The sequence below is a fragment of the Penicillium malachiteum genome (assembly GCF_028827825.1).
Source record: "Penicillium malachiteum strain IBT 17515 chromosome Unknown utg000002l:1.0-8849297.0:1.0-8852440.0, whole genome shotgun sequence".
Classification (NCBI taxonomy): Eukaryota; Fungi; Ascomycota; class Eurotiomycetes; order Eurotiales; family Aspergillaceae; genus Penicillium; species Penicillium malachiteum.
The window spans coordinates 4,918,407-4,937,122 of record NW_026643095.1 but is presented as its reverse complement, the minus strand read 5'-3'; the positions used below and the strand labels follow the sequence as shown (position 1 = coordinate 4,937,122).

General features: G+C 44.7%; 6 protein-coding genes across 6 annotated transcripts; 4 read left to right on the top strand and 2 right to left on the bottom strand.

The window, feature by feature from the left end:
* Positions 1-411: 411 nt before the first annotated feature.
* On the top strand, positions 412-5,781 carry N7483_004826 (uncharacterized protein; the record flags this gene model as incomplete). Its single annotated transcript, XM_057088263.1, has 13 exons — positions 412-461; positions 530-764; positions 834-1,226; positions 1,432-1,461; positions 2,367-3,228; positions 3,290-3,551; positions 3,604-3,973; positions 4,027-4,126; positions 4,292-4,595; positions 4,809-4,864; positions 4,934-4,962; positions 5,015-5,274; positions 5,337-5,781. 13 exons carry the CDS (start codon positions 412-414, stop codon positions 5,779-5,781), a joined length of 3,396 nt encoding a protein of 1,131 aa, XP_056948092.1.
* Positions 5,782-6,976: 1,195 nt separating this feature from the next.
* Positions 6,977-8,020, bottom strand: N7483_004825 (uncharacterized protein; the record flags this gene model as incomplete). Its single annotated transcript, XM_057088262.1, has 2 exons — positions 6,977-7,511; positions 7,578-8,020. The coding sequence occupies 2 exons, from the start codon at positions 8,018-8,020 to the stop codon at positions 6,977-6,979; spliced, it is 978 nt and encodes a 325-aa protein (XP_056948091.1).
* A 1,194-nt stretch (positions 8,021-9,214) lies between these two features.
* N7483_004824 (uncharacterized protein) lies at positions 9,215-9,862 on the top strand (the record flags this gene model as incomplete). The annotated part of the gene is made up of 2 exons (XM_057088261.1): positions 9,215-9,295; positions 9,356-9,862. The coding sequence occupies 2 exons, from the start codon at positions 9,215-9,217 to the stop codon at positions 9,860-9,862; spliced, it is 588 nt and encodes a 195-aa protein (XP_056948090.1).
* A 4,667-nt stretch (positions 9,863-14,529) lies between these two features.
* Positions 14,530-15,354, top strand: N7483_004823 (uncharacterized protein; the record flags this gene model as incomplete). The annotated part of the gene is made up of 1 exon (XM_057088260.1): positions 14,530-15,354. The coding sequence occupies one exon, from the start codon at positions 14,530-14,532 to the stop codon at positions 15,352-15,354; it is 825 nt and encodes a 274-aa protein (XP_056948089.1).
* A 114-nt stretch (positions 15,355-15,468) lies between these two features.
* N7483_004822 (uncharacterized protein) lies at positions 15,469-16,370 on the top strand (the record flags this gene model as incomplete). The annotated part of the gene is made up of 2 exons (XM_057088259.1): positions 15,469-15,777; positions 15,870-16,370. 2 exons carry the CDS (start codon positions 15,469-15,471, stop codon positions 16,368-16,370), a joined length of 810 nt encoding a protein of 269 aa, XP_056948088.1.
* A 398-nt stretch (positions 16,371-16,768) lies between these two features.
* N7483_004821 (alpha/beta hydrolase) lies at positions 16,769-17,563 on the bottom strand (the record flags this gene model as incomplete). Its single annotated transcript, XM_057088258.1, has 2 exons — positions 16,769-17,098; positions 17,159-17,563. 2 exons carry the CDS (start codon positions 17,561-17,563, stop codon positions 16,769-16,771), a joined length of 735 nt encoding a protein of 244 aa, XP_056948087.1.
* Positions 17,564-18,716: the final 1,153 nt, after the last annotated feature.

Genomic DNA, 18,716 nt, shown 5'->3' with positions numbered 1-18,716 from the left:
ATGTGCTTGCACGGTGATATGGAACGTGCGTGGCAACAGATTAGGGTGGAAACCCCACCAAGCCACCTGGGCACCCAGGCAACCATGCGTGTTCTATTGTTCTATTTACTGGAGAACGATCAGGGGCTCCAAGGTTCAAGTTTCTGTATTGATGGCAGTGCACGTTTGTAATCCCTTTACCCAATATATTAATAGACCGCGGAAGTATTGATAGCAGCCTGAGGTCATCAGCCCGGAGAATGATATTCTACATGCAGCATTGATGCAATTGGAATCCTTTGACTTTCCCCTCCCATCTCATACATATTACGGCATTTAAGTAAGCCCTCGTCTCATATGGCAGCATTCAACCTGCCATTTCGACCTTCCACATTTATATTACCATCTTGCAGTGACAATATTTCGCCGATCATGACTTCCGGCCTCGAAAAGGTGCGTGAAGGTCCTGAAGCCGGGGTGGAGTAAGTTTCTTCATACTTAATCAAGATTAGACAGAAAGAATTTAGTACTGGTGATCTCCAACTTGAAGTATCATGTTCCTTCATGGGCTTCGAGGAAACATTACAAAAACATGGACCAAAGACGGGGTTCTCTGGCCGAAAGACCTACTTCCACGAGATGTGGAAAGAAGCCGAATCTTCCTCTTCGGTTATGATAGCGGAATAACGCATCGAGATCAATCTCTTGTTCAGAAAACGGAAATTCACAGCGATGCGGACGACCTCTGCGCGAGGTTGGTGGCGGAACGCTCGAGCACTAAAACGGTAACTGCAGCCTCTCCCAACTCCCAACCCCTTTCAATACGCTAGATATTAAATCAGCTGCACAAATAGGAAGAAATGCCAATCATATTTGTTGCACATAGCCTAGGTGGGCTTGTTGCCGCCCAAATCCTGATTCACGGCGAGAGGAGGGAGGAGTCGTCTAATGCACGAGCAATCACAAGATATCTCCGTGGGATGATATTTTTGGGTACGCCTTTCAGGGGCTCTGGTTCTGCCAAGCCAGCTGAAACAATTCGTCAAGTGATGAGCTTCATGGGCATTCATACCCAGCAGGAGACCCTCAAGCTACTAGGCCGGGATTCCGAGCGCCTCGACGAGCTGACCAGAGCATTTCCAGATGTCTTAAATAAGCGGAGGACATCTCAAAATCTCGATGATCAGATACAAGCTTTCTTCTTTTATGAAACAAAGAAGACCGCCGCTGGAATAGTCAATTTACAGGTTTGACCTCTAATTGTCATTGTATTGACCTTGACCACCGGCTTACTTGTCGGAAACCTAGGTTGTAGAACCGGAATCAGCACAGATTCCAGGCTGTGGAGATGCGTCACCTGTTGATACCGATCACTTGCAGATCTGCAAGTATACGAGCGACAAGGATCATGGATAAAAATTGGTGGTCAGCGCTATTGCCAAATCCTTACAGCCCCTAAAGCGAGCATCGGCCGCTGGCCCGGTAAGTTGTCCTTGCACTCGCGTACAAATAACATGATTGTCTAATAACCGACTACGCAGATAAATAAAACCATCAGTCTGGCTGATAATGCTCAGATTATCAACAGTGCCATGGAGAACATTAACATCCATAGCCAGACCTTTCAATTTGGGCCTAGATAAGGAAGACATTGGGAAATTACCAGGGACGAATTATTTCGACGAACCATTAATCTCAGCCTCACGCCGCATTGGCCATCAGTTGGGTGTGCCTATGCGCCCGTTCCCCTCAGCTCCTGCCTCTTGAGGACGAATGTGTCCGCATTTGGGGTCAGATGTGCATTTGCCCGGGTTGTTTGTTTTGACCAATGTGCCTTCTTGCATGTTCAGCTCATCTATGGTAAATCTAATTGGGTCATTCCTTTTTTTGCAAGCCACCATCTTTCCTCACTGCATAATGCATGCAAAATGCAAGACCTCCTCTTCTCATCACCCCACCGTGGATTCTTCCCGTGCGTAGTCCTGTGGAAGTTTGATTTTCTTGGCCTCAAATACATGCGCCTTGTCACTCAGCCCCACTACTGAATCATGTCCGTCACGGTAGCATGATGGGCCGTAGCATGATGGGCAAAGGCACTTTTCATACCTTTCCATTGATTCCTATTCCAATACATTAACGTCGTCTATCAAGTTTGGAGACTTCCAGAACTTCAATTCTCAGAATCGAATAGTTCATCTCCTATCTTGCAAGATCCCCGGTGCTGGTCCATTTTATCTATCTCATTCTTCGTTTCATAAAAGATCGTTCTCATCAAAGAACACGAGAGAATGCCCGCTGAGCCAGACACCCCAAGTCTTCATGCCAACAAGATCTCATCAGCAATGGCCGAAGATACATCAGAGTTGAAAGGGGCTCTGACTGATTAGCCAATCTCTGTCGTTGCCTCTGATGGGCTTTTAGTTGACGAGCAAGATTCACGGTCCGCAGTTGCCGAGAAAAGAACCCCAGAAACACAACACAAACATGACACAGAAAATGGTCCGCTCGAAGAGCATGTCGATAAGAAAAATCCGTCACAGAGCAACCACGCCGAACAGGATCAAGACGAGGATCGTTTTGGCCTGTTTCTCGAATCTAGTTATAGTACTTCCCACCACATCTTTGGTGGAAATCTTGATGCTCGTCGCCAAAAAGCAGATGTTCGGGTCTTGCAACACATAGCCTATATTCAGCTCGTCGAAGACCGGATCTCAGATCTGGAGTCGAAAGTTCGAAAGATTTGCAAGGAGCCCCCTCCTACATTGACTGATAATGAATCCGCTCTTCCAGAAACAATTTCCGACATTCGTCTGCTTGCATGGGCGGAGTTTGCCCCGCAGGTGGAAATCAGCAACAAAGAGTCGGATCGATGGAAGCATCGCGCGGAGCTCAATCTCGACCCTAGAAACATAATAGAAGTTCTGCAAGAAGAACCTCGTTATGATCTCAGGTTTAGAAGTAAATTCATTCCTGCTCCCACAGTCGAACCCTCGGTAGAACCCCTTTCAAAAAGCAACACAAGCGAGACTCTCAACACGTTTTCAGTCATTTATCCTAGCCTCATCCGGATCAGATCTAAGACTCTCATTCAGATTCTCCAGGATATTACTGGATGTAAGACAAAGAGAGGGCCTCACGAGCATCGTCTCCTGCTTCTTCAACCGTTCAAACTGCTGGTTACTTATGCACCCCAATTGCGAGAGGAGCTTCGGAAGCTTGATAAGGTGCACAAGAAAGATGTGAATCCAGGTAACCTCTCCACCGTGGACCTTTGACATTGTTCAAACCTCTGACAAATCTCTCGGATCAGACTCAAGAGGTTCTCGTAACATCTCACAGACCTACAAAGAGCCTCCACCGAAGCGAGAGATCGGCCCAGAGAAATTGACACAAACTAGTGAAGCTCGAGATAATCTGAGATTGCTGTGCGACCTGATCGACCATCACTTTAAATCGCAGGTTGGACTGGCTCAAAGTCTGAACCCCGAGATGGGAAAAGTTACTTTTAGAGATCTCTGGCATATTTTTAAGCCAGGCTCTGAGGTCTGTACAGGGGGCTCTCGCATTCAATTGTATGTTATCCTCCGTTTTGGATGGTTTATTTTTACTGATTGGCTTTTACAGGTATCGTATCATTAAGGTCACAGGTGGTCGGGATATATTATCCTTTGATAAGCCTCCAGAGAACCAAGCCTCAGTGAAGCTTAAAGATGATGGGTACTCCATGGGCTCATTTATCCTTGAATGTTTCTACATCAGTTTCGATGGCACTAGATTTGGTCCGGTGAATGTCACGTTCCAGATTCGAAAATTCGAGGGAGAAAAAGATATCACCTCCTTTCCGGTTTTCCCTTTGACCTGCCATCCCAAGGAATTCGAAGTTAGGGAGAAATTATTGAGGCGAGGCGGGACTTTCGCAAATCTATCCAACACCAAGTCAACGGCTCACATGAAGTACAAGGGTCCCACTTTGGATAAAAAACGGCAGGAATATGTAAGTAAAGCTCGTTTTTGCATGCTAGAAACAAGATCTGATTTTTGTACTAGGTCGATTCAGAAGTGGTCATTGACTTCGGGCTTGCCTTCATGCAGGAGGGTATTCATAGGCCTGAAATATCTATCGAGAATCTTCTGGATGATGACATGCGTGAGCTGAGGCCCCCACCCTTAACTCTGGTTTGCGAAAGAGAAGGATGCTGCGGGAATGAGGCTGTCTTCAACGACTATGAAGTTGATGAAAGAGAGAGAAAAGCTTTCAAGCAAGACCACAAGTAGTTATTTGGCTCTATCGAAGACCCTGAATCTCTGACAGACAATCATATGATATTAATTCCCCCGGAAGTGTATGGATTTGTCTTGAGAACGAGAAGATGGGCAACCTTCGACATTGACCTCCTCGAAAAACCCGACTACAGCAATGGATGGAACAATTTGGTGATACACAAGAGTACAAAAGAAATGGTTCTCGCATTAGTAGAGAATCACGAAAGACCCCATGGCTCTTCTACTGGTATTGATAGCGCAATGCCAACCGTTGATCCCGTTGAAGGGAAAGGAAAGGGGCTTATCATTCTCCTCCACGGTGAGCCTGGCGTGGGCAAAACCAGCACGGCAGAGTGTGTTGCAGCACATACACAATGACCTCTTTTCCCCATCACCTGCGGAGATATTGGAGAAAAGGCGGATGCCGTTGAGTATAATTTGGAGACGAACTTCCAACTGGCTCATAAATGGGGTTGCGTTCTTCTTTTGGATGAGGCGGAGTAAGAGACCAAGCTAACCCTTCCACTGGCAAGAAACGCTAACATTCGACCTTTTTAAAAATTCAGTGTATTTCTGAGCAAGCGAACAAGTGATGATATTCAGCGCAATGCAATTCTTTCAGGTAAGTTTTGTCTTTCAACCATTTTTGTCCAAGCATTGGGGTCGTTTTAACTTAAACGTGACTATGCAGTCTTTTTACGAACACTAGAGTATTACAGTGTAAGAATATTTTCCAGCATATCAAGCGCATTTATATTTACTTTTTCTTCAGGGAATTCTCTTCCTCACAACAAATCGTGTCGGGAAAATTGACAGGGCATTCAAATCACGCATTCATCTGAGCCTCTTCTATCCAAAGTTGGACTTGGGAAGCTCTCTTCGGATCTGGGAAAATAATTTGGAAGCTTCAAAGACCTACCTGGGCAGACAAAAGCTAAAGCTACGATACGACAGGGACGAGATCATGTCATTTGCCAAGGAACACTTTCTGGTCTTGGATAGGTCGAAGAAACTGCAGACTTGGAATGGCCGGTAGGACACTCTCCCCGAGGACAAAAGCTCTAACAACATATCAAGACTAACATATCAAATAGCCAAATTCGAAACGCATTCCAGACGGCAGTTGCTATTGCCAAATATGAAACAAAGAAAAGCGAAAAGGAAAACCCAAACTTTCAAAGTGGTATCATCATACTATCGAGTAAGCAATTTGAGACAGTCGCTAAAATTGCGAAGAACTTCGACAACTACTTGAGTCGTCTACACAATGGCAAAAGTGAAGCCGATCTGGCTAAGAGTGGGCAGATTCGAGTTGATGATTATGTCGATGAATCTGCTACAAAAAAACACCATCGAGACAAGGAAAGTTCATCGCGATATCGATCACTATCCCCGGAACGAAGTCGCCCTAATAAACGCCAACGGCCTGATAAGTATGATTCTGATGACGGGTCTTCACAATCTTCAGATTCTTCAGAATCGGGTCATCAGTCTCCGCGAAAGAGGAAAGATAAGAAGGGGCATACGCGGGCGAAGTGAGTATATTAGCAAGCAGATTGATCATGCAGCAATTACAAATGTCAACAACTTGAAGATTCCAGCGAGCAAATTTTACATGGTGACTGAACCATCCCAAATTGCCAACAGATTCTAAGTAGCAATTCTAGTATCATCAGAAAGCCTACGGAGTACAATACGTAGATTCCTACATACTCCGTACCCATATTTAATATTGAAGTTATCTTGAAAATCCGAGTCAAGAGTGACAGGACAGAGAAATGTTTCGACCAATAGGACGAAACCCCCCAACGAAAGTCACTGAATACTGTATCTACAATCGCCGATGCACCCTTTTGCTCCTAAAATAGATACTAATGTTATCCATCACTTGTAATCACCCGTGGACGTTCTCGGGTACGCTATCCAACATAGCCAAAAGACAAACCATCGAGTTCAACCTTGGAATCACGCCCGAGGCGGTATATAAGTATCACACGGCACGCTGACTTGGTCGAGCAAGTTCCTCTGTCTAGGCTTATAATGGGATAGCTGATTATGCACACACAGATGTTATTAAACGGACTCAATAAATATGCTCCGAGCTGTGCGAATGATATTAAAGGCGAGGTTGGGTACCTTGGCAAGGTTGAGACAAACGCTATTGAGGCCTACGGCTCCGATGGTCATGCTCCTGTTGTGCGTCCATCCATTTGAGATCAGGACTTGTAGCAACTTGAAGGATCTAGAGATCGAGACATGAATTGCAGCTACTGGCATGTTGCTTATTATGATGCATGGGAATCTTGGAATGGCTGGACATGTCTCAGATGAAAGTACCTACACTGTCTAACCTTCATACTAATTTTAATAATTCTCACTATTGAATGACATTTCACAAAGCTTCAGGGTAGTCGTTTCAGGTGTTAAAAGAAACTTTGCTCATTGAAAGATCAGTATGTCAGTAGTTCAATTTTTATTGAAGTTCAGGAACTCGTGGACATGTTTCCTCCTTTCTCCAGGGTTGGCGCAGATCAATCAAACTTGGTGGTACCATAAAGCGTCCCACTTCAGCAAAGGAATGTGCCTTTTCTTTGGACAAGATCAAGCATTACGACTCACTGTGCGTGTTGCTTGATCCTGGAGAGAGAAGGAGTATTTTCTTGCAAAGAAGCCATCACCCTGCAACGGTCAGTGGTTAACATTCCTGCTGAGCCGTATCCGAAATCTGAATAACTTACGTGGCGGAGTACTGAGTCCCTTGAATCTCGGTTCGTTTCACAAGATCTCTAATTTCCTGTAACTCATCATTGCTCAACGTAAGGAGTGAAGATGCCAAATTTTCGTCCATCTTGTCAGTCGATTTCGTACCAGGGATGGGGATTATATCCGCTCCTTGAGCCAATAACCATGCCAAAGCAACCTGTGCTGGCTTCACTCCATGGACAGTGCCGATTCCCTCTAGTTTCCGCACAATCTCCATAAGCTTTGGGAAATTCTCTTCAGAAAATTTTGGCAGCGTTCGACGGAGGTCATTTTCTGGGATGTCAGCTAGAGATTGGAACTGGCCAGTCAGAATACCGCGACCAATCGGGCAATATGCCACGACCCTGATTCCTAGTTCTCGACATGTGTCCAGTATTCCAGATTCAATATCAAGATTGAAAAGACTATATTCCATTTGTAGTGCCGTAATAGGGTGCACGGCATGCGCCCGACGCAATGTGTCTGCTGAGACGCCAGATAGACCAAGGTACCGGACTTTTCCTTCACTGTGGTTTTCCTCAGTTAGAAAAAGTTCTCTCTGTTTCATTCGTGGAGGTACCTGCGCATCTTACTTCTTCAGCTCCACCATAGCTTCGATGGTCTTTTCCACGGGTGTCACACCGTCCACACGGTGGCAGTAGTAAAGATCGATGGTATCGACCCCAAGTCTCTCAAGACTCTTCTCACATGCAGACTTCACATATTCTGGATCAGAGCGGAAAGTATGCATTCCATTAGGCTGACGTTGGAGGGCAAATTTCGTGGTAAGGAATATCTCATCGCGTTTGCCGGATCGCTTGATCCATTCTCCGACCACGTCTTCAGCGTCGAGATAAATGTCGGCCAGATCCCAGAAGCGCAGTCCTATCGTGTGTGCATAATCCAAAAGTGCTACTCTCTCATCAATGGTACCTGCAGGTCCATAGAACCCGCTGATACTCCCAAAACCGAGACCCACTGATGAGACTTGAGGACCATCCTGACCAAGGATCTGAAGGGGAGTAGACATGAGCATGGTTGAAAACCAGAAAGATATGATTATTTTTCCCGGAGCAATGATTACGGTTCAGTACTCTTATTTGAATTCCCATCATTTTCGTCTTCCAGTGAAACATTATTGTGTCTGACGAACTGACTCGTAGTTACTCATACCCACTAAACCTGTTTGGCTTCCCGACGCGATATCATACCCAGTTTTCGTTACACCCGATCTCATCAACACCATCGAAAAAAAATCATTATTCCCAACTCTCTTTCTTGTTCTAGAACCTGCCTGGGGCGGCTCAGTTCCGAGGTCAGCACTCATCTGTGTTATTACTAACCCATGTCTTGAAAGCACCTAGGCAGGGATCTGTTGATCTTACATGAAAGAGCGATCCACATGCCCATACTCTTGTTTCAGATCTTTGCCACAAGGTATTTCCTTGATCGTCCATCCATGAGGCTCTTTATATTTTATCTGGGTAATGACTCTTTCATGCTGGTTTGAAACCTGAAAAGGTAACCTCTTCCGATGACGTCCTGCCGTTCTAGGCCCTGGATGTGTTTCAAAGCGGTTATTGCCGACTTATTCTATCTACCTAGCAACCACCTCGCCAATTTTGTTGGTGATTTTTTGCTCCCTGAAATACCTAAAGCCATCCAGAAATTGGAACCTTCAGGGTGAAAACCAGGAAGCATGGCTGCGGTCCGTGCGGTTCTCTTGTCTTTCCGATAGGAAAATAGCGAACCCTTTGCAGCAAGATGCTACGTCGAGTGGTGATAAAATTGAAACTCCACAAGCGCAGCATCTGTGCCTAAGAGATTTCTATAAAGAGATGTTGACGTTTATTGGTTAGTCAATTATATCTGAAACATTCCATGAGGAGAAGCAAAGAACACCCTGAAGCATCCTTGTTCAGCAGCTATATCTTCTCTTTGTGGCCAGTATCAAAACTTGACTCCGGGCTCCTTTGATCAGCTATCCCTCCTTTGAAATTTCCTCAAATATAGTGATATGCGAGGCCAAGTTTCTTGCATTTGCAAAATCAGTCACAATGTTGTTTCACTCAATGCGGCTCCTGCATCAATGAACCAATTCCTTATTCGGAAGAATCATGAGGCCTCAAGTGTCTACATACTATTTACGGCTACTCCTATTTAAAAGGCTCCCTATCACTTGAACTTTCAACTCTTCGACTCCACAACTATATTTCCTGTTAGGCTCATAATGGAGGCCCAGTCTGGCAAAATGCTGATCCTATGCACCTTATTACTTTTACTCTCAGGAGTCAATGCACTTCAGCTCGGAGTGAGTTTTTCTCTCATACAAAACATCTAAAGAAGATTCCCAGCTAACTATCATATCCAGCGCCGCAACATCACGTCCTCATTCCTTGACTCAAAAACTTCGGCATCTACACACAAACCTACCTCCATACTTGCCGAGAAAAGCTTAATATTAGACACCAAGACCTCAACCGGAACTAATGTATGGACCATCGCACTTTACTCAAAGCAAGACTGTGAAGGTGACTACTATCTGATCAGTGGTGTAACCACCGATTTCGATCAGTGCCTTGAGCTTCAAACCAACGAAATTCCTGATCAGCCCAGTCAAACGAGCACATGGTGTGAGTGGTTCACTGATGGTGGTATGGAATCGACATCGTGTGACAAGGGAACTATCAATACGCCTGTCTCGATGGAGCTTACAAATGCTACCTGTGAGGTTTTCTCTAGCGCCGCTTGCTCGTCGAGTTCGAGTTATATTGCAGAGTATGTAGGCGAAGGGAATGGGTGCTTGAATGATAAAAATGAGGCTACAGTGATTGACCCCTGGGGCTCGCTCGCTTGTAGTTGGAATGGTGGCTTTTAGAGATTGACTATGGTAAATTGCTACTAGCCCCCTGATGAGCATGGCAGCCTCATCACACAATTTGTTCGGTTTCCTTGCTGTCCACGCCTTCTTTCTGCCTTGGCTTTTTACTCAAGAGCAATTTGAACTTTTCAACATGTTTTGGCTTTTAGTCTAAGTTTGGGAAAGAGTTGAATGAAATAAATCAGATGGAACGATTGAAATATTCAGATCTGTGTTTCACTAGCTACTACAAGTGGTATGTTATTGTACTGAAAATGGAGGATGGGTAAATGAGTCCCGTCATATTGAGCAAGTCCAGATTAGTTGTTTTATCAGCATAAGGCTTTATTATGACTCGAAGCAATTAATACTAGTAGAACAGTGGATATCTTCAATCCGAATTTTGATTATTCACCCAATCACTGAGAGCACGTCATTCTTCTTTGAATAAAAAGGACAGTATGGACACAAAGGCTTACGTGAACTTCCCAAGTGCGATACTACCTACACATGTGAGGTACAATGATATACGTTATGGAACGTACCTACGAAACTGTATTCTAAATTGGGCAGCGTGTCAGGGATTTTGTTCGACATGAGAGGTTTTCACAGAGTCGATGACTATTTATTTTATTTGGCTCATGTACATCAATCGCGGTTGTCTCATACTCTCGGAGCCACTGGCACTTCCAAGGTGTCCTAGTGCTGAGACAGTCGGTGGTACCAGTGCCTATTTCCCCTTATTTGGAACAAAGCTTCCCCCACGGCTACCACGTTGGAACGCTAGCTTCCTGTTGGATTCACTAACAGTCATTTTTTGAATCGGCTCATTTGAATCATCAGTGTTTTCTGAGGGATGGCCGAAGAATTTGGGCTTGTATTTTGTGGTTGAAGGGATGTACCCCCCACCATGTCGTCCAGATTGAGCCTTGCATAGCTAGATAGAGGATTGAGTGTGTTTATTGAAAGGCATTCATACCTGACCAGATTCCATTGATGTGAATCGGAAATATTCAAGTTTAAGAAGGGCTTGGGTTGAACCTTCAGATATAATACCCCAAGGTGAGTTAATGGGTGGAAAAGAAAATGACAGAGCAAGAGAGAGGGCCTGGTGGTAAGCAGCAAAATTTAATTCATCATTGCTTTTTGTAGAGCAGGATACTATTGGACGATTAATCGGTCATAACTAACTCCTACTTTGGGGCAAAGCAACTGTAGATCTGGGGCAACGTGGGGCCAATTCTACGCTCAGAAAGAAATATGGAACTTCAATGTTGCAGGCTGATTTTCGAGTTATCATAGCGCCCGATTTGATTAAAAATAACTCATCTACGAGACCTTTGACTCTCATTTGACATCCCTTGACCTTAATCTAGTCGATCATGATATGAGAGTTTGAAAGTGTCAAAATGCTGGTTTTTCAAGACCCTTGGTCAGGCGTTGTCCAAGGTGGAATAAGCACCTGCATAAGTATAGGTACACATTACGGGGTAGGCTGCCTAGGTGGAATTGAATGACCACGTAAAAAACTGAGAATGATCGGTCATAGCGACAGGGTCACCCAGGTTCATATGCAACCCCTGCCCCCTTTCACCCCTGCCGCCGAGCGATGTTTTCCCAGTTTTATCCAGCTCAATTTGTCTATTCTTTTTAAGAGGAAATCCGAGGCGTTTCAAAAAGGATTTCCACCTCCTTTTGCCTACCAGAGATACCAAGATTTCCTCAATTCTCCTGTGATATTATATTGCTGCTGTGCGAACAAACGCTTATGTAGTATGTCTGCATCACTCCTTCAATCTAGGGACTGGGATTCCAAGTCAAAGATTGAAGTCGTTGCACTCACTTTCTATTTGATATCTGATGTTATATTGTTTGCATACCTTATCAGCTCATGTCTGATTAGGAGGCCGAGAGATAATCATCGGGTGATTGCTTTCAAGTCTCTATTTTTCTCCCTTCTCAGTTATATCGTGTGAGTATATTCATCTAAAGCATCATTCCAACCTTGGAAGAATCTTAAGTGTGAGAATTTTTAATTTATGATTGCAGTGTAATTTCGGAAGTTGTGTACATCCATACCACACACACGCGATTTTATCTCAGCTGAGATCTTATACATAATCAGTTTGATTTGCACCAGTCTTATCAATATTTTCATACCAAATGTACTGTACCGCCTGATATATGCGACTAAAGTACAAAGTTGTGGTGCAAGGAAATCATCTCGTCTGCTGAATGTGCATAGAGGCATTCTAATGGCACTGATATGTGTTCAGATCACAAACACGATCTGCCAAATTGGCTACATCTTTGCTCAATCGATGCCATTCTGGACTATATCTAACAAAATCCTTCTCACTGAACGAGTTTTGCATTTTACAATTTCCTTGGAAATTTTGATCGAGATCTTCTTGGTTGTTTGGAAACCCAAAATCTTGACCCTTTCTTTTTAAGGTAGGTTGGTCCCATCCATGGATCCCTAAGTATGAAGAACCATGTGTTTTGATTCATCTCATTTACTAGAAATCAGTCATATTTTTCACGGCAGGAGGATTATTCTGGTTTTTTCTTAAACTATTCCAATGCGCTGCTTCCATCTCAGCCTATCCATTGTTTTCATTCTATATGCTAGAGATTTCAAAGTCCCTTGTCTCTCAAGTCACACCTCCAATCACTACTATTTGTGTGACTGGTATCTATACAGGGATTATCTACTGCTTTATGCAATGGTATAAGATAGATATCCATGGTCTGAAACATGAAATGCCGTTCTCTACAGACGATGAAAGATCGCACATGCTCAGCCCTTCCCATGAAGAAATGGATGAGAGATAAAATGGAACCTCAGGCTGAAGAAGCTATTTTTCCTCTTTCTCGGGCTTTCATATTTCCAAAATGTTAAGATTCTTTGTTAAGTGGTTTGGTAGGTACGCGAAGATAGTAGGTCTTGAGCACATTGAGCACATACACATGCAGGAGACCCCTCAAATTCAGACGCGGCCGTGGAGCTAGTCTTGACATCTGGATGTTCTCTGTCTGCATCTCAGTTTTTAATTTCTTACTAGTAACTTCAAGTTGAATTTATGATGTGCTACACTGAGTATCTTCAAATTTTTGGCATTGATCCCAAATCAATCGAATCACTATATATGGCGCCATTTAAATTTTAACATTGAACTCAACGGGAAAGATACATGGGTGTTGAAAATGTTTTTAAGAATTCAATTTATGTAGATAACCCTGCAGATCAACAACAATTACGTATCACTTTCTCCGTTTCCATATACCCAATGCATCCCAAATCTCTGGCAGTTGCATCCTATTGACTGAAGCTCGCCAAAATAGCAAAACCACCAAGGTCAGCGGAACTGACACTAGCCAGAATATCCAAAAGCTCTTTGAAATGCGCAGAAGTTTTGTGTCAAAGTTGAAGAATTGACTCCCAAATACGGTCTAGATGATCAGCACTGGAGTTCGATGGCATCCCGCGAGACAGGACTCACAGATACAGTTGACATTGGCAGAAACACAAGAGTCACAAATGCAATTGTTGCCATAGAGCTGCTATTATCTCGCATGATCTGATTACCATCCTGTGTGACGAGGTGAAAAGACTTTTGGTGTTAGGCGTTAGCATGTCTCCAGTCAATTTTGAGCAACATTTCAAGCATCGGAACCTTGTGATAGGACTCGAAATTCATGGATGTGCCTACCAGTGCAATAATATTAGTCATTCGCTTTTCAAGGCTGCGCAAGCGCAGACTAACAGATTGAAAATGTGTCTCGGTGTGTGCCAGCATTCCCTGTGCCATTTCAGTTGCATGGTATTTTGAGTTATGAACTACATCCAAGATCTGTTCCGTGAACATCAGTGTGCCTTGCCAAGAAGCTCAGCCGCACTTCCTTGCATTTCGTCCAACCTTGGAACCTTGAAAGTCTTGGGATTACATTAACAAAGCAAACATCAACCTGACATTCTTTGCATGTCCAGTATTGTTGCTATCGGATATTCTCCACGACTCATATAGAAGGAAGGGAACTTGGCCTCACTTATGTTCCAAAAGCAATCAACTTGAAGCGATGTCTGATTTTGAGCTTGAACCAATTCATTCTCGTCAAGGTCATCTTAATCTGGATAGAAACAACACATTCTCAGAGTCCCCCAAAGTTCCCATTGATCTAGCGAAGGTTAGGCTACGCAGTATCCTTTATATTTTCCACCTATAGTATGACTTTCATCCATACTAACTCTAAAAAAGTGTCCAAGATACTTCGAGATCTATCTCAATCCCAAATCATGGTCAGAAGACGTATATGTGCTCTCTCTCCCAGGCAGAAAATACGAATAGACAAGAAAGTTCCGCCACAAAGACAGTTTGCAGCGTGTGTAGACAGGGACTGAGGATGATCGATATCTGAGCGCCACAGATGGCCGACTCGCACATCTGGTGATACAAGCGCCCGAGTAAGTATGGTATGGGCCTACCAACTCAACTTGGGCCCGAAAACAGGTTGAGGAGTGTACACCATATATCCTTCAAGTTGTCTATTCGCTCTTGGAGAACCAGCTTCGAAATGAGAATTTCTCGATTGTATCGTTGGTTCCCATGTGTTTGAGTTGGGTTCCGTCTTGCTTGCTCATCGCTGCTCTGGTAAGCATATACTGCAGGCACAATATACACTGCATGTCTGATCATATCTACTTATTCATTCCAGCAGACCTCGGTGGCGAAAAGAGAAATAATGGGCGTTACGAACAATTCAAGTACCACTACTGGGGCTACGCTAAAGTCGCGGCAAATCGTCATGAAATCCCACCATCGCGGAACACGAATCTCTCGGCTCCTTACCAAAATACGCACGGTATATCGCAACGAAACCTTCGTCCTAGACGGCTGTGCTTACTTCAAGAGGATGAAGGAATTGATATTGTCGACGTGAGTGAATGGGAGGCAGATAATGGAACACTCGATTACTTGTTCATATGCTATACCACTCTGCAATTCAGTTACGACTCCATTGATGATATGGAGGAGCTTCATCGTATTTCTGAATCTGCAGCCCGACAAGCAGGAGTGAATGCTTACTGGGTCGCATGTAGCTGCATGCCAGATGATGAGGAATGTTCCGAAGATGTATACCGGATCAGCGACATTGTCCGCGGGGCGCACTCCTTGGTCGTGATCATCGGCCCTCCTCCAGGTTCAACCCCAAGTGTGAGCGAGATGCTTCGAGAACTTGGATCGAGAATGTGGAATTTTCCTGAGGTTCTGCTGAGTCCTTCAAACAAAACTATCTTGGTTTACATGCGTGACTGTGATACGGATTATTTCCGGGTCCTTTCTAAACGGAACTTAGCTTGGGACGATGCTCTCATCTCGAGACAACTGATTGATCATTATGAATCCTCCATTTTGCTCAGTCCCTTAGACTTGGTTTCTCTTGCCTTGGAGTGCATTCCAAACCGGGACACCGTAACCTACTACGAAGGAGACCTTTCATACGCCTGAATGGGGCTATTGCGACGCCGTCCAAAGGTGAACTCGGAGGGCTCGGCTTTTGAAGCTTTTTGTCAACTATCCTTCGCTAATGATAGTGACCAACTGATTGAACGGTTAATTTGCATGCTCCCCCGAGAGATCGGTCAACCCTGGTATGAGATCGATGATTTCTGGGATAGTAAACTCTGGGAAATTGAACCACATTGCCAGTTTGCCGGTCTTGGGGGCGAAGATACCATGATTCTGAGTGGTGGCTATGGTGCCCCAATACATTGGAAATCCTTCGAGCCAGTCAATATGTTGATGCGCAACACTGTGAAACGCTGGATTGCTAAAGCTGCCCTGCGGAGCACGCCCTTGTGGCTCATTACAGGCGTGATAATGCTAGCAGTCACTGGATCAAAAGGTGGAGGATATGCTCTAGCATTCAGAGTAATAGGGTGGATAATCACCGGCCTTTATCTTTTGGCGATACTCGCCTCTCTATATCTTATTTACTCTCTCTACGTCTCTACGTTGGCAAGACATGGGCGGCCCAGCCATGGCTATTCGGATTCGAGGGTTATATGGAGATTGGTGAGATCGAGAGAATGATCTTTGGTATAAATCTTGGCCGGTTGAAGTGGAGCCCATATTCTAGTGATCTCTCGCTTCACTATCAAGACCAGAACGGTGAGTGCGTGGGACAATATCCTACACGTCGACCTTCTCCTGCAGAATTTGTCTCCACTGCTTTCAATTCCGAGTATGGAGAGCTCACACTTTTTACCTTGATTGACACCAGCACCTTCACTGTTGCCCTATTCCGAGCAGTCCATTCCCCCGTTGCACTGTTGCTCTGTGGCAGCGAAGGCGGCATGCAGCGAGCCCTGCTTTGCTCCTATGACTGGGAAACACAGACACTCTATCGCGAAACTGTTTTGCGGGTCGAAACTATCACTTTGGAGCACATGTCACGCGTCGATCAGTTTCGGCTGGGATTGAAAAGACCTATGGAGGAGACACTAGAAGTTGATTGTGTATGAATTTATTAGTGCGGACAACTTGTGTAAGTATGGTGTGCTAAGCTCCTACGCCCCGCTTTTCGCCGGAGCTTTTCGGGGAGAGATGGCAGTTGGGAGCCGCCTTGGAGATTTTTCTTAGTGCTCGAGGCCATTAAAAATGCGGGCGAAGAGAAGATAATAAAATTCCCATTTAAGATCAGGATGCAAGTTACCTAGACTTCCGAGGTTCTTAGGAGAACATCTCTTTGTTTACCATTAATGTGCACATTATCGGGAAATGTTTAGTCCGAATCCAGGAATTAATCGTATCTCTTTACTCTCTGGTCGATCTAGCAATTTCCTGTAAACCAGAAACATCTTTGATTCGTTTATGTACGAGTCATATTCTTCATTTACTTCATTTACTTCATATATTGATGCTACACCAGGCTTCGCTGCACAAAAGCAGCCACAGGCACAGGATCCACCAGCCACGGCGAATGACCAGTAGCGATGGTCTCCGTGGTTATCTGGGCGCCCTTCCCGCGAGCTTTCTCCACCATCAACTCCTGGACAAAGAGGGGGATGGCACGATCATTCTCACACAGCAGATAGGTACTGGGAATCGGGACATAAGCAGTGCTGGTGGCGGGTGAATTCTTAGTCGCCCAGGCGTGCGGACGAAGGGTCTGGGCCCATTGTTCTCCATCGGGGACATCATGGAAAAAGAGGCTGTATGGATCAACAGCACTTACAGTGCCGTTGGCTTCCTATATTTTTGATAAGATGAGCATATAAGAACAGAAGGGAAAAATGAATAGATCACTTACGTCACGGTCATACCAGTCAGGCGCAACCCCACCAAAGGCTCCGATCAAGCTCTCGCCGACATCAGGGATAAACGCCGAAATGAAGATCAATTTGGATACCCCGCCATTCTCCCCTGCCGCTTGTCGCTCGGTCTTACTGAGGCCATCCAGAGCGCTGTTTACGGGCAGCCCGGACCAGCTGTGCGATATTACGACTACATCCTTTCCTGCGCTTGCTTCTTGCTCAACCAGGGCTCGAAGCGCGTCGATATCAGGCTGTAGGTCTTGGACGCTGGTGGCCTGTTGGATCGAGGGGAATACAACGGTATGGGTGGTGTGGTCGGGGAAGTGAGCGATCAGGGGCTCAAAGGCCGTGGGCGGGTACCAGGCCCCAGGGCAAAAGATCAGGGTGGGATAAGAGGCCATTTGGGGCAGTTGGTGAGTAACGATGGTAATAGAAGAGAACTGGGATGTGAAATTGATTAAGTATGGCTTCACCCACCCGCTAACAAGCACGCTATCAACCTATCATGGTTGCCTGCGTTGGAAGCGGGGAGCCTTGCCAATAAGCCAGGGAAGGATTTACACAAGGCGGTACCATGCCTTCAAAGGCAAGCGGGAACGAGGACCGCGTGTTCCTTGAAGTGCGAAGTGCGACTAAGCCTTAGTTCCGTGGGGGCCGTTTTCTGCTATTTGATAAATTCTTAGTAACACCCAGATAAGTGGACTACTCACTTGTACAGAAGACCTAGAACATGATTGGAGACTAATTCATATTAATGAGACATGATGTTAGCTACAGGAAAGCAAATAAATAAAAATAATCGGGTGAGCAGGGATTGGTCTAAGGACCTCTAGATTTTGCGATGCTTGTCCTAACTGGAGCCTCGAGATGAGAAAGATCAAAAAGCTTAAGTTTCAAGAAATGCCCAGGTGGCGATAAATAAAATGAAATAGATAGAAATACAAAATTGCCTTTTCCTATTGGCAGAAGTCTTTTACATAGTCTGCTGCCCATTTTTTCAGAGGGAAATACTCCTACTTAGGTCCAGTCACTCTCGCTTATGCTAGAACTTAACAACATTGGAACTCTCATTCAAGTTCAAGAGGGCCTTGTCACGTAGTATGTATTACCTAGCCTTGAAAATGATTCGCCAGCTCTACTGTCCAATTGCGATCAATACTACTATCGGCTAACGAGGCCCTGGATTTCTTACGCAGCCTTTAAGCGCCAACGTTCAATTCAAGAATAATACTTGAAGAAAGAAATGTAAATAGATTTTGCATTAGTAAAATTGAACATAAAATTTGTATAAAGCAAAAAGAATCTATCTTTTTGAAATGTAAAAATTTGAAGAATGCAATGCACAGCCGGTGGGATGTAACCTGCATCCTGGCTGCTCAGTATCAAGGAGGCCGACTCCTTATAACAATCACGAGAAGAAATGAAATAGAAAAGCAACAAGTCACGCTCAATGTTCCTCAACTCCCGCTTCATGATAACTCCAACGCAAGAAAAAACGAAGAAAAATCACAGAAAATCGCAAGTCGTAGATGTATAGAGCTCGAAAAGGGTATT